We start from the raw sequence: 13,883 nt of genomic DNA on the forward strand, positions 1-13,883 counted from the left end.
GATGGCAACATCAATTTCTTGAACAAACGTTTTTGGATTTTGTGTGTTTATTAGTCACTCAAATTTGGGACATCATTGTTATTGTATGTCAAGATTACCCTCAATAATTAATGTTCAATTCATAGCTACTTGAAGACAATGGGAAGGGAACAATAGTGCCTCAAGTAGGAAGGTCAAGGAGAATTGTGACTTGAATAAGACAAGACAAAAATTGTTTGCTTTGGAAATTATATTGGAGAAAAACTATGTGTTTGGTCTTTGTTCTTGCAACAAAATATTTGTACCTTGTACTTACTCTTGATTTAATGTTACCGTTCGCACAATTAGTATTAGAGAAAGGCTTGTGCTCTTGTTGAGCTTTGATAAGCTCTGTGTGTGTGCACGCGCACACATGTGCGCAAACAATTGTCCAAACAAAGGTCAACCTTGAGAGATAGAAAACATTTGCAACTAGTTCTAAGAAGAATGTCCCATCCCAAGAAATAGAAAACATCTACAAATAGTTCTCCCAACAAAGGTCCCATCCACAAGTTTTTGAAAGACTAAAGAAGGATATTATGTGTGAGAGAACTCCAAATAATGTTTCACTTTCTCTATACTAGTAGCCTTAAGCATTCATGAAGGGTACATATCCTTGAATTACACTTTCACTATCTTGTTTTGCAAATACAACATAATATATATCCTCAAATGACATTCTCGCTATCTTGTTTTTCGAATACAATGAGATATTATATTGTATTTTAAGTGTAAAATCATGCATGAGGAGCCTAGTTTGTGTCTAAATCTTTGTCTTTCTTTTACTACATGCAACACCACCGAAACATATATTGGCTTGGTTTGTGCAAAATCATATTTGCAAAGATTTGGCAAGCAAACTTATTATGGCGATCTTGGCTTTCTAAGATGTGAAGCTATGTGAGATTGAATCCATGCATACTTAGAAGAATGTGTGAAGAAGAGCACAACAAAGTGATCAACCAACACCTCTTGGGGGTTCCCAAGTTGGTACTTGCTTCATCACTAATCTTGAATCTCCTTGCTTTTACATGTTTGACGAGCGTTTTTTGGTTGCTTGAGATATAGTGTTTGTCACTCTATCTAACGACTCCTCAACAAGTGAAAATCTTAGTTGAATTCTCCAGGATCATCTTTATGAAAGATGACAATAAGATAAAGCACTAAATCAATGTATATAGTGATAAATTATCCTAACATCATGTGATCATGTTGCTAGGATCTATGCAATAATCTAGATTCATGTGCAATGTTTAAACACATTTCACAGCAGTTTATACATTAGATTCAAAAATAATAATTTAAACACATTCCACACAATTGCTATTTTATGAATTTGATCACTGATTATTGCGTAGCAGTATTTCACCTTTTTAACCTGTGTGTCAATACACCATTTTTTAACTTCCTATTAGGAGCTTATTTTTCATGGAGGGAAAGGACTAGATCGAGTATAAACACTACAGTATATCAGTAAGACTGAAATCAAAAATTGTGGAAATAAGCACTTTGCTATGACTGTTTCTAAATCCCTTAAAATTTGCAATTTATTAATTTATAACAAGCTAATAATAAGAATTAGTCAATTTAACATCATTATCTGTATTTAGGATTATCAACACACAGTGATGTTTTTGAGATTAACAAAATTAAGTTCCTAGCATAAATTTGTTTTCTTGTAAACATCGTCAGGTACGATGCTAAATTCAAAGAAACTCTTCCAAGCACAAGCCTAATGTTTGTCGAGCCCTTTTGATAACATCACCTTGTTTTGACATCAAGAACACAAGCTGAGTCCAGTCATCAGAGGCAGAAAGCCTAATTTAAGCTTAAATACAAGCTTTCACATCTAAAACAAGTCTAAGGTTTTGGTATGCAATCTATGAGACACAAGATGCTAATCATATCTAACCCTCATTGGAGCCATTACTTTTGTAGTCGGTTTCTTCAAGTTTCCTGTTGATCTAGAGACTAGAGGTCTAGGTAATCAAAACTTGAGGTATGGAGAATCTACTTAAAATCAGATACCTCAAACGTGAATACTCAGAGTCTTAAGAACAAGTGCATGGCAGATAATTTGCATAGTCAGAGACATGACTTTACCCCTTACTACAAGCTGGATCAGAACAGAAACTCTCATTTTCATAAGATGCCGAATGCTACTCTAACATTGAAATGTATAACTATGCTTACAATTACAAACCTCCTTGGCCTGAGAGCACTTTCACCTTTCACAGGTTCGTGTAATCATTTATACAGATCATACTGCAGCTCAAAAAGAATACAAAGCTGAAACTGAAAAGATATTCTCTTTAGTAGAACAGCTCTCTCTTCTTCACAACCTAGGATTCTTCACTGGAATCCATATCTTGCCAGATGGACTGCAGAAGCTTTGATGATGCCTTGAAATATATACAGCACAGCTCCTGAGGCTTAATTGGGCTGACACCACGAAGTTAAAGAATGGTCAATAACTTGGACAAACAAGATTGCATCCAACATGTTATGAGACTCCAAGATGAAGCTTACCTCGTTGCCAGCCTCATCTGCACTCTTTGAAGAATGCAGGAGCATTTTTCCTCTACTTTCTTCTTTATAAGGGCAAGACCCAACAAGATCCGCACAATGAGCTGAATAAGAGGAAGATTTCTTTACACTTTTGGAAAGTTCCAAACAGAATCAGCACGCAGGAGGCATTGCTTTGCTCATACACTGGAAAACCAGAAAGAGATAAAGAAGAACAGGGATACTATAACCAACCTGGGGGAGTTTGTGTCTCTCTACACCATCTTGATACCTGCCCAACATTTGCTTCAGCTGGTTTAGTGGGACCTGTATGACTGCCCCTTTGTCCTCCCTGTGCTGAGCTGCTTATCACATTGTGGATATCAGTAGGTAGACCAAGATTACTATATGTACTGCCCTTTCCTCTATTCCTGTTCCTCTCTTTGTTATGAGAAGGCATAGAGCCTTCAAGTGATGGTAATTGCATGCTTCCTTTTGGTTGAGAGTAGACAGTAGACCAAGACCTTCCAGTTGAAGCAGCTAGGGTCATGATTGCTTCAGCCTGTAAAGATACATACATGATTAAAAATGCTTGGCAGGCTGTGCTCAGCCTAACTAATTCACAGCAATCGAAAGCTGTTGGCTCACCTTATCAGGAGGCACATCATCAAAAACATGAGCTTGTCCCCCATAAAAAATTGTCATTTGTCGAGTGCTCAGTGCTGTGGTTGGTTTGCTGCAGGCATAAAGAAATCAATGTGTAAAACTATTTCCTTAAGACTTTCAGACCCTGAGAACAAAATACACGTCCAGTTATTCTGCTACTGTGGTTAACATGATGAGAGAATAAACAAACCTTCCTAAATTAAATTCTGAGGCAGCATTTTGCGACCATGACTTTGACCTGCCAGCTGGAAGGCATGAAAAGGTAGTCCCACTGGCAGGTTGGCCAGATCCACTGTTAAGGAGATGTGCAACACCCGAATTTTTCAGCCCAGTTCTTGAGCCTTCATCAGCAGGAGGCAAATACTGTTGCAAATTCAAGGACTTTTCCCTGTGATTGCTAATTGCTGTCAGATCTGGCTGCAGTTCTGTGCGATCTGTTTTGGATGATCCAAAATGTCCTGTCAAATTTAGTGATGATCTTGAGGTGTCCCATTTCTTTGATACAACATCCCGATTCAGTGTTGATGGGTTACGGGCATTTGAAGGCTTTGCTGACAAACGAGGAGGTTGCATTGTCAAATGCAAATCATTCATGTCCACATCACGATATCCACTCTTTTCTTCATCCTGTTTCTCTAATTGTGATGTCCTCTGCAGATACAAAGACAAAATAAAGAGTAGGCAAGTCAAACTAAGAAAAATAAAAAGAAAAACCAAGTAATTCCCTAGTTCCTTCCTCCCTCCTTCCTTCACTGTTGCTCTTCTTGCCAGGCATTTATAGAGCCTCAAGTCCTCATTACTTGGAGACTAGTGGCAAGCGACAACAAATGTCTCCTAACACCCTAATGGTGCCCACACTTTGATATAACTTTATCACTCAACCGAGTAGCACAGAGAGATCTTTCTAGCAACACAGCCATTCAACATTCACCCACCATGCCAAAAATATCCTGGCACCAAGGTTGTCAGCTGCAATGCAGTTTCATGCAACCATAAGAGCAGTTTCAACCAGTGAGATGAAAGAACAGACAGAAGAACAGGAACCAACAAGCTAACTTCAGTATACAGCTATCTTAATTATATGACCCTTGCGCTATAGAAGCGATTTCTAAGCAACCAACAATGAGTAAAAAAACAAAGCCAGGGCCCAGCTCGGGTTTATGGCTTTTTATTTACCTACATTTGTGTTTTGGGACATGTAATAGGATTTCAAGATAGACTTTATTGGGGCTTCACCAACAAATTTACAAACGTGAGGTTAATAAAAACTAGTTTACTTTTCAAGTCTTTAGTCACTTGATCACACATGGGTCATGAAGCACGCTTCACTCATCTACATGCTCTACTGCATGGCACATGTGCTAGTGTCCTAGGAGTTCTAAAAATATAGGTGTCTCATGATTCTATTCCAAAGGAGGGTGAGCTACTGCGGTTCACAGCCCTTGCATTTGGGGGGTGGATTCATATTCTGATGTCTTTGCTTGACAATGATCAATTTTCTTTGGAAAAACATTTCTCACATGTAGGAAATGTCTATAACATTTTCACATTTCATAAAGGTATAAAACACTTAAATTAAATATTCAAAACAAAGTTATCAGGTTGGTACAAAAAAACATGGTCAGTGCATCTTCTGAGAACCGCACTAGCAGTGAGGGTAAGGCTGATGACGTTAAGTACACAGGTGAGGATCTAGATACTGATAAGGCTTGACTCTTGATACTTGTGTAGGAGTAAGAGTTTAGGTTTAAGTTTCAGGATTTCACTATCATTTGAACGTGTTTATTAGCAATTATCATGTGAAATTGATGGCACATTGTATGTTTGAGGTATTTTTTTATATATATGGCATTATGCTTCTTCTATATCTAAGGTCATATCTTTTTCCATATGATGGCACATTGTACGTTTGAGTTGTTTTTTTTATCTATGACAATATGGTTTTTCCATATGTGTCCAATGTAAAAGAAATCAAGCTTTAGATGCTTCAAATGGGTTCTCAATCTGTGAATACCTTGCTACTGCCTGAAAATTTCAGCCATGGAAGAAGAGAATCTTCAAAATTGAGCTCAAATGCTTGAAGGAAGCCACAAAACTTGGTCAAGCTTCATCCAATAGTGCTAGAACCCTAGTTTGAAGCTTCAAGAGCAAGATAAATGCTACCTATGCAGTCCAGGACTGCCATGCTTTTTTTGGCGCAATCTGCACAGGTCTGTGCTGCAGTCCATGTGTACTTACTAGCTCAACAACAGGCATGTTTTGGAGTTGTAACAAAGAGCTAATCGATACATAATACATTTTTAGCTCAACAGGACCTAGCTTCAAGCCTCCATTGTACAAGAACTTGCATACAAAGGAGCTAAATGATGAAGTAATAGATAGAAAGAACGTGTTGTTAGAGTTCATGAGATGTGGAAAAAGTATGGTTGCAGCATAGTGTGCAATGATTGGCCTGACAGAAGGCGTCTACCCATCATCAATGTCAAGGTCATATGCATATATGGCTCGGCCTTCTTGAAGGCAATAGATACAAGTGGACGACACAAGTCATGGGAGTTGATTTTCGAGGCAATAAAAACATGCAATTCTTGATGTTGGGCTCGATAGTATGGTATAATTGGACAATGCATCTAACTATGTGCAAGCATGATAATTGGTGAAGCAAGAGCAAGCTACATTATATGTACATGTCATTGCCGTCACCTCTTGTTCAAGGACATCAGATTGTTTGTATGGGTAGAGCCAATATTAGTACATGTGACAATTTGTCACTTGGAAGCACACTGTTTTGGCATTGTATAGAACATTAAGCAAAAGGAATTGGTGAAACGTACCAAAACACGGTTTGCCTATAACTTGTTGAATGTGAGAGTTCACAATGGATTGTGGCCGCATTGTCATGAGGACGTGTATTTTTGAAACCTCGCTTAACAAGTGGATAATTTTTAATCACATGGTTAAGTAAATGTTGCACATGTGAGGTGTAACTGGGGTTAGAGTAAATTTACGAGCCCGAGACTCGAGAAAATCACGAGATATCAAAGGCAAAAGTTGCTATAAGTAACGTCGCACAAGTACTTGGTGTATTTGGTGCCATTTGTTGGCCTAGGTCATTCATTTGGCCATAAGTGTTGGTGACACTAGAGAAGTGGCATTTAATAGTACCTAACGCCAATCTGATGGTCAAAGATGGTGCAGAGACGCTCAGGAATGAAAGTTGCCTAGACAATTTAATTATTGGCCAAACATATTTTTTTGGGTACCGAAATAATTATTAGATTAATTTTCAGTATTTAAATAATAAAAATTAATATTTAATTATGGATAATGCTGGAAAAACCATTTGGGAAGGTTGCTGCTTGTCAAAAATACCCATGGAAGACTGAAAAACGTCTTTAGAGGTTAGAGAGAGAGAGTTTAGTGCATTCAACCTGCGAGGGAGAGAGAGAGATGTTGGTCTGATCTGCAACCATTGGAGGACCTTCTGAGGCAGCCAAGGGCAGAAGAAGACCAATCAACAGCAAGAGACAGCACCTACAAGCTGTTGAGACAAGGCATCAGCAGTGAATGACTGATCTTCAGTTCTTCGCGAAGAAAGTCGGAATTTTCTCTCTCAACATTTTCTCTCATCTCGCAACCTTTCTACAACCTTGCTCTGAAGATTACAACATTGAGATCACCAGAGACTGAGAAATTTCAGATTTCTCTACTATAAACCCTAACCTACAGCAGAAATTGCTCCTTCTCCTTCCTCACCATCCGGAGTGCTATTTACTGTCCGAAAACTGCGATTGCGCACGGCACGAATTCGGAAGCCCTTCTTTTTACATGAGATCTCCCAAACTAGCTTAAAAGCCACTTGCTTTTTGTATGACACCACCCTATTCTAGAAGCTTTCTACACGTTTTGAAGATATTTATAAGAAATAATATTCAAAATATCAAAAATAAGTTAAAATTGTCCGAAAATCCCATCATTTTGAACCATCCGTACTATGGATACTAACACTAAGGACTAATATGGCATTGACTCTCTAGATTAATAAGCCGGATGATGATGCACTCCAGGGTTTTTCACACTGTGTCCGCATAGTAGTACGACATCCACCCCCTCTGAACCTGCATATCCTCTTGTATGTGCCGCATAGTTAATCTTCATCTGGATCAATATATTCATCTTCCATCCCTGCATCTTCATCGTCCTCTTGATCATCCAAGTCAATATAAATTCGTTCTTTATCCTGCACACGTTCTTCAATTGGTTCACTTACATTACGTGGCTTTGCAATAGGAATCTTCAAATCTATACCATCCAACTTAAACAAAGAATACGTCGCGTTATCATGTATATACTTCACAATATAAGAACCAAACCATCTCTTAAGAAACCTTTCTTGAGTGTACTATGTTGAGTGTCAAGACTATTGTCATAGACTAACACCCAATCTCCTTTCTCAATGGGTTTTAGACGAAGCCTGTGTTTCTTGTCAAACCTATCTTTATTCTTCAACCTAGCATCTTTTAAACGCATGGTTGCAATCTCGATGTCTTCAAGCCTCCTTTCTAGCTGTCGAGTCCGCAAATTTCAAAAAGGTCCTCCCTGTTCATATAATTCTCCCAAGGCAGCATACAAACCTATCTTTATTCTTCAACCTGGCATCTTTTAAACGCATGGTTGCAATCTCGATGTCTTCAAGCCTCCTTTCTAGCTGTCGAGTCCGCAAAGCAAGAAGGTCCTCCCTATTCATATCATTCTCCCAAGGTAGCATACTCCAAGTAGTAATAACATCCTCAATAGGCATAATAGGCTTTTAGACATACATCAACTCAGCAGGCATATATCTAGTCACTGTACTATGTGTAGCGTGATCAGCCCATAAAGCATACGGAAGTAGACTGGGCCACTCTCGAATCTTACCTTTGCATGCCTTGGCTAAAGCTTTGATGATAGGCGGGTGTCCATGTTCACTTTTACCATTACCTTCAAGGTTGTATGCTAAAGTGAGAGCAAGCTTTATGCCCAACCTCAAGAAGAATCCCCTAGCTTCTTTTGCATCCAACTCTCCTCGATCTACAGTTATCTTTCCAATACAACCATAGCGGCAAATAACATCTTCCAAAGGAAATCTACATACCACACTTGTAGCCTTTGTTCTTAATGCCCGACCTTCAACTTGATTTGTTAGATCTTCCCTGGCAAGTACAATGTATCGCATTTGCCAAAGTCCCATGGGCATAGTCAGCACCCATTTGTAATGCATGGCTAACAGATAGGTAGGATGTAGACCATCATGATATCGCACATTGGAATACTTTTGGCAAGTAGCACAGGTCTCTACAAACTACAACACATCTTTATACATACCTTTCCACTAATATCTTTCTTTGATCTTCATAAAAGTGGTCCACATACCTCGATGACCAACCCATAGACTCTCGTGAAACTCTTTGTTGTACCAACATCATCTATTTCAATAACCGTGTCTTCTTCATCCTCATACCTGGCTCTTGATAACATATCTGCAACTAGATTATCTTTACCTGCAATATGGCGAAACTCTCGGTTCAAGGACTTGATGTAAGCAATCCATCGCAACATAGCAATATCTAGAGTTGAGCAACTAGTGATCATCCCAAAGCAAAGGTAGACAATCTGTCTCGACAACCACTGATGCATTGATAAAGTATTCTTTATCAGACTCCAATGCAAGGACCACTCCCCCACTTAGCCACATCATGACCTTCAAATTGATCTACCTTGTTTACCACCGATTGAAGTGCCTTTGACATTTGTTATAGCTTCTTCCATCCTCTCCATGCTTTGTTGTTGTCACATATACATTGCAAACTCCCTAAACATCTACAACATGTTTTCTTGCCGCACAACACCTTTACAAATACCTAGACTCGTCATAGCTTTGAACTCCCATCCCGGCTATTTCACGTCGGGTTCACCAAAAAGATATCAAGATAATCTACACATATGCCAAGAAGACACTGGGTCTCTGTTGTGGGAGTGAATAGGAGTAGTAATGGATGGATAGATGTATACGATGTTAGAGAGATTTTTAAGTGAGAATTAACGGTAGTAAGAGATTAGGTAGTTTTTTGTATGAGAGCAAAGATGATGATAGAGATTACATAGAGTAGAGACCAACGAGAGATGAAACAATACACATACAAGAGATCAGAGGCTCAAAGATCCCAAATCCAATCCTTGCTTAAGAAAACCTGTTTATAATGAGTCTCCCCTTCATCATGTCCTGTTTCACTCTGTTATATCCAAAAACTCACACCAAACAGTAGCTTCTACTCTGCTACTGAGACGGCAAATATAATGGTTCCGTTGGCTCCAAAAGGGGGGTAAAACTGCAGGATACCTGCTTAGAATTCTCCCAAATCGCTCCTCCCTCCTCATCATTCGGAGTGTTGTTTGCTATCGAAAAACTACAATCGCACACGGCACGAATTTGGGAGCCCTTCTTTTAGCATGAGATCTCCTTAACTAGCTAAAAAGCCACTTGCTTTTTACATGATACCCTATTCTAGAAGTTTTCTACACCTTTTGACGATATTTACAAGAAATAATATCCAAAAAATGTTCTTCCCTAACTTCATCCTCGATATCATCATTTTCAGTAGTAGGTACAATTGCATTGGCCTCATCAATGTCTATGCTAGAGCAATTGTTATAGCATCCTAGGAGGGAGATTTTTGAGATGAGAAAACCCTACACCATCTCATTTTTAGTCTCCATTTTGATTTTTCATATTTACTTCGCTTATCTTCTTAGCTTTTTTTAGCTTTCATTATAGCTATGGATCTCTACAATTTACATTTTACTTGTGGCTATACCTATTATGAGACATCATCATTTTTGCATATGTTAATCTCCCCTCCTCTTCCCCCCAAACCCCTCCTCCCTCCCTCCCTCTTATGCTTCCAAAACACAATGAACAAGAATTTGCAAGCATTCAAAAAGCAATCTCTCTCTCTCTCTCTCTCTCTCTCTCTCTCTCTCTCTCTCCGTGAAGATATGCTAGGGTTTGCATCGAGGAAACACAACATGTACAACCAAGACTAAAACACAAAGACTCATGCAGAGACAAGCAAAACTCAAACCCTAAACACAAAACACAAAACGTAAAACAAAGAAACCCAAAACTTAAACACAGAGAGAAGAAACTCTAAAGTCAATGAATGCTGTAAATGAATGTAAGAGTGTACAAAATGCCCAAGGGCAGAGCAATGCAGAGTCGGAGAGTGACATCTACCGGAGATGGATCCCGAGTGCAATAACCACCAATTGTAGATGAGAGAGTACTGAATAATGAAGGGCAGCAGGCTGGTCACCAGAACACAACAGTTGGAGACTGAAATGTAGTAAACACAACAATGTACCACCAAAGAAAGGCTAAAAACTGATCACCCGAGACAGAGTTGTCAAGCGATAACAGGAGAGGTGCTTGCTAATATAGACGGCCTGCCGGACAGCAAAAACATAGATACTTTAGCAATTGCCTGGTGGGAGAGATGGCAACGCAAGCTGCTTGGCACCAAATGCTAAAAATGCAAGCTGATCAAATGTTGTGATGACGGAGCAAATGGAGACCTTCAAACAACAAAGCGACGGCTGAAAACACGCCACCCAGGGCTAGATAGTGATGGGCTGCAGTCGCCTAGACAGCAAATGGTAGGTGGTTGATGGCTAAAATCTACACGGTAGAGTGAGAAACCAGCACAAAAGGATGAGGTTGAATGGTGGGCAACCTATCTATTTATAGATGTTGAAGGGTGCCCCAAAAGATTAGGGTTTTGGGGGACCACTGAAACTCTCTCGAACCGCGTACCAAATTTGTGTTTTTCATTAATTAAGTGTGTTTTGGGGTTGTTCAAAAATACTAATCAGCTGTAAAGCACGTTTTAGCTCAACACCCCCCCCCCCCCTAATAATGAGTAATCATATTAATCGCATAAGAAATACAAGAGTCATGGTAGAATAATAAGAGAAATTGTCGTATTTCAAGAAACTAAATCCTCCCCAAGGAGAAGGCCACCATGCTGACTAAGATCCAATTGCCAGTGGAGAAGACCCTTGAGCTTAGTAATATGACTTTGAACCCCAAAGGCGGAATCGAAGATGAAGACATTCCTTGTGACCAAATCGCACCAACAGCCCTAGAACCTAAGAAAATGATACAAGATCTTCATATATGGCTGCACATTAGTGGGATATTTTACCTTACCAAAGACCCAATCAAAAAGACACAACAAAGGTCCCACTACATCTCTCCAAATGATAGGCAAGAAGGACATGACCTTTCTAGCTAATAGGCGCAAAATAAATCTATGGCGGAAAGATTCCACACTGGTAGTACAGAAGAAATAGTTGCCATTCTAAATGCAATGCCTAGAAAGAGCTAAGGCGAGGAAAAAAGCCACCTATCAACATTTTCCAAAGAAAAAATTTGCATTTGAATGGAGTCTTATTGAGCCACCCTTCCATAACAATCAATTTTCATCATCCTTGCTTTTATGTAGTTCACAAACAGCATTGACTTTGATCACCAACCAATGGCGATCTCTAATCATAAGGTGATATATTTGGTTAACTGAAGCATCCTACAAACTCAGTGGACCTGTAAATTCTCGTGAAGATAATTGAATTAAGTAGTAAATATATTGCATCAGACTATCAAGTCAGCTTAGAAGTAAATTCTCTCTCTCTCTCTCTCTCTCTCTCTCTCTCTCTCTCATAATAGGTAAATGTATTAATTATGAAAAAAAAATACAAGATTACAAGACGCTAGATGGCTCTAGGCCATTAAGCATGAACCAAATACAATAGACTCAACAATTACTCTCTGAGGCATCACGATGTCATGTTGCTGCGCATCCGAGTCGTATACACCTCCATTTCTTTTGTTGTGCATTTGTGTTAATTTCCGCGTGTGATTCATTGTTTGTGTGATGCATTTTAATAATCCGCATCCAATGTATATATTCCCTTAGTGCATGCGCATGATTTTGTTTGGATGCATGATGTGCATGTATTAGAAAAATATGAAAAACTGATGCCAAAGGATCTTTATCCTGCTGCTATTTGTTCTAGCTCTATGTGCAATGACAGTCTTTAAGATCACCACATGCTATACATCTCGGTATGAAGGTCAAAAACCAGGAACTTCAGGGTTGAGGAAAAAGGTTACTGTTTTCAAACAACCAAATGAAGTTACTTTTGTTTCTGCAGTCAAAGTTTGCTCCAACATGACAGCCTTGGTGCAAGTGTTTTGAAGATATGCTACAAGAAGGACATTTAAAGGGGGAAGCAGAGTTGCTGCAAGATATGCCTCTTGCAAATAATCTTGGTTGCTTGGTTGTCAATGTTAAATTAATGCAAAAGGCATGGTGACATATTGCTAGCACAGCAATGCTTTGACAAAAATTATGCTCATGTCAGACTTTTATAAAAGTGCTGGAATGAGGAAGGTCGCTTGCCTAATTTTGACATGTGAACAAGAAAAAGAAAAACTAAAAATAGAGGAGAAAAGGAAGGGGAAAGGAGACTAATTTGGGGAGAGAATTCGAATAGCGGAAGGAGGGAAGAACAGACGGTCTGTGGAGGATACGAGGAAAAAAGAATTGGAATGGGGAGTTTTTTTTTTCTGTCTCTTTTTTCTCTCGGTCTGTTTGTGTCTGTGGTGGGTCTACCTGTGTACCCCGGGTCGGCATTTCTGCCTCAGGGCTCTTCCGAGATCAAGCTGCTGCTTCATTGACCGACCCGATCCGACAAATTCCTCCCGGTCTCAAATATATTACTGTACTTCTGAATCTATTACGGGGGGGAGGAGAGAGAGACTGCTGGAATGATGGAGAGGAAGCGAAGTGCTGCGCTGGACGTAATCTTTGGAATTTGATGAGGCAGTAAGACAAGGATGAGACCACGATGCAGGTGAAGAAGTGGACGAGTAGGAGGCTATGGTCCTGGGTCGAGGCCCGTGATCGTTCTATCCAAGATCTCCTGAAGCAGCAGTACGAACCTCCCACAGCACTTAGTGCGAGGTCGTTCTGCTCAGTTAATTTCCCCCAGCGTCCCACGAAAATCATCGAAGCTCTCCTGACGCAGCATGGACCTCAAACTGCCGATAAATGCTGGAAACTAGCACAGGTATTCCAAGTAAGACACGTTTGAAGAGTATGCTAAGATGGCTGGTAGAGCAAAAGAGAGTTAGGAAAATCTGTAACCAGCTGAATCAAGGAGTCCAACAAAAAGGCGGACACCAGAAAGGAGGCCGTCAAAAGGGTAGCTCCCAGAAGATGCAAGAATTTCTGTTCTGTGTTAGGCCGAGGAAAGTAAAGCGGCCTAAATCCAGTAAACCGAAGGCTGCAGTTGAAACAACCTCAGTAGAAGCACCACCAGAAAACGAGTCTTAGATTGGGATTCACTTTTGCGATATAGCAAAGCGGCAGCACCTATCAAAAGCAAGGAACGAGAGAAGATTACATTCTCTCTTGATGTCCTCACATCTTTTGCAAAGGTGAAGGTTCCTCACCCTGCCACCTATGGCGATGTGATCAAAAGCCTTGAGGAGCTCAAGAAGAAAAAAGAGAACTATCTGGATATGTAGAAGTGGGCAAAATATTTGCGAGAAAATCCAGATTTGGTGGTATTATCTGATGCAGAGCCTCATGAGG

General features: G+C 39.7%; 1 protein-coding gene and 1 pseudogene across 4 annotated transcripts in view; both read right to left on the reverse strand.

Annotated features, from left to right (window-relative positions):
- Window positions 1-2,141: 2,141 nt before the first annotated feature.
- Window positions 2,142-13,883, reverse strand: part of LOC148018196 (uncharacterized) — a 31,728-nt gene continuing 19,986 nt past the window's right edge. For 3 of the 4 annotated variants that reach the window (XM_087661931.1, XM_087661932.1, XM_087661933.1), the window contains exons 4-8: window positions 3,380-3,840; window positions 3,172-3,259; window positions 2,779-3,085; window positions 2,548-2,648; window positions 2,142-2,460 (exon numbers count right to left, since the gene is read on the reverse strand). In XM_087661931.1, coding sequence (XP_087518057.1) covers window positions 2,452-2,460; window positions 2,548-2,648; window positions 2,779-3,085; window positions 3,172-3,259; window positions 3,380-3,840 — 966 coding nt within the window. In that variant the 3' untranslated portion in view covers window positions 2,142-2,451. The remainder of the gene's footprint in view (window positions 2,461-2,547; window positions 2,649-2,778; window positions 3,086-3,171; window positions 3,260-3,379; window positions 3,841-13,883) is intronic. The other variant, XM_087661934.1, reaches the window with a different exon arrangement.
- Window positions 7,178-8,483, reverse strand: LOC148018197 (uncharacterized; annotated as a pseudogene).

This window comes from Lygodium microphyllum, chromosome 21 (assembly GCF_053477565.2).
Source record: "Lygodium microphyllum isolate KBCC chromosome 21, Lygodium_microphyllum_v1.1.10, whole genome shotgun sequence".
NCBI lineage: Eukaryota > Viridiplantae > Streptophyta > Polypodiopsida > Schizaeales > Lygodiaceae > Lygodium > Lygodium microphyllum.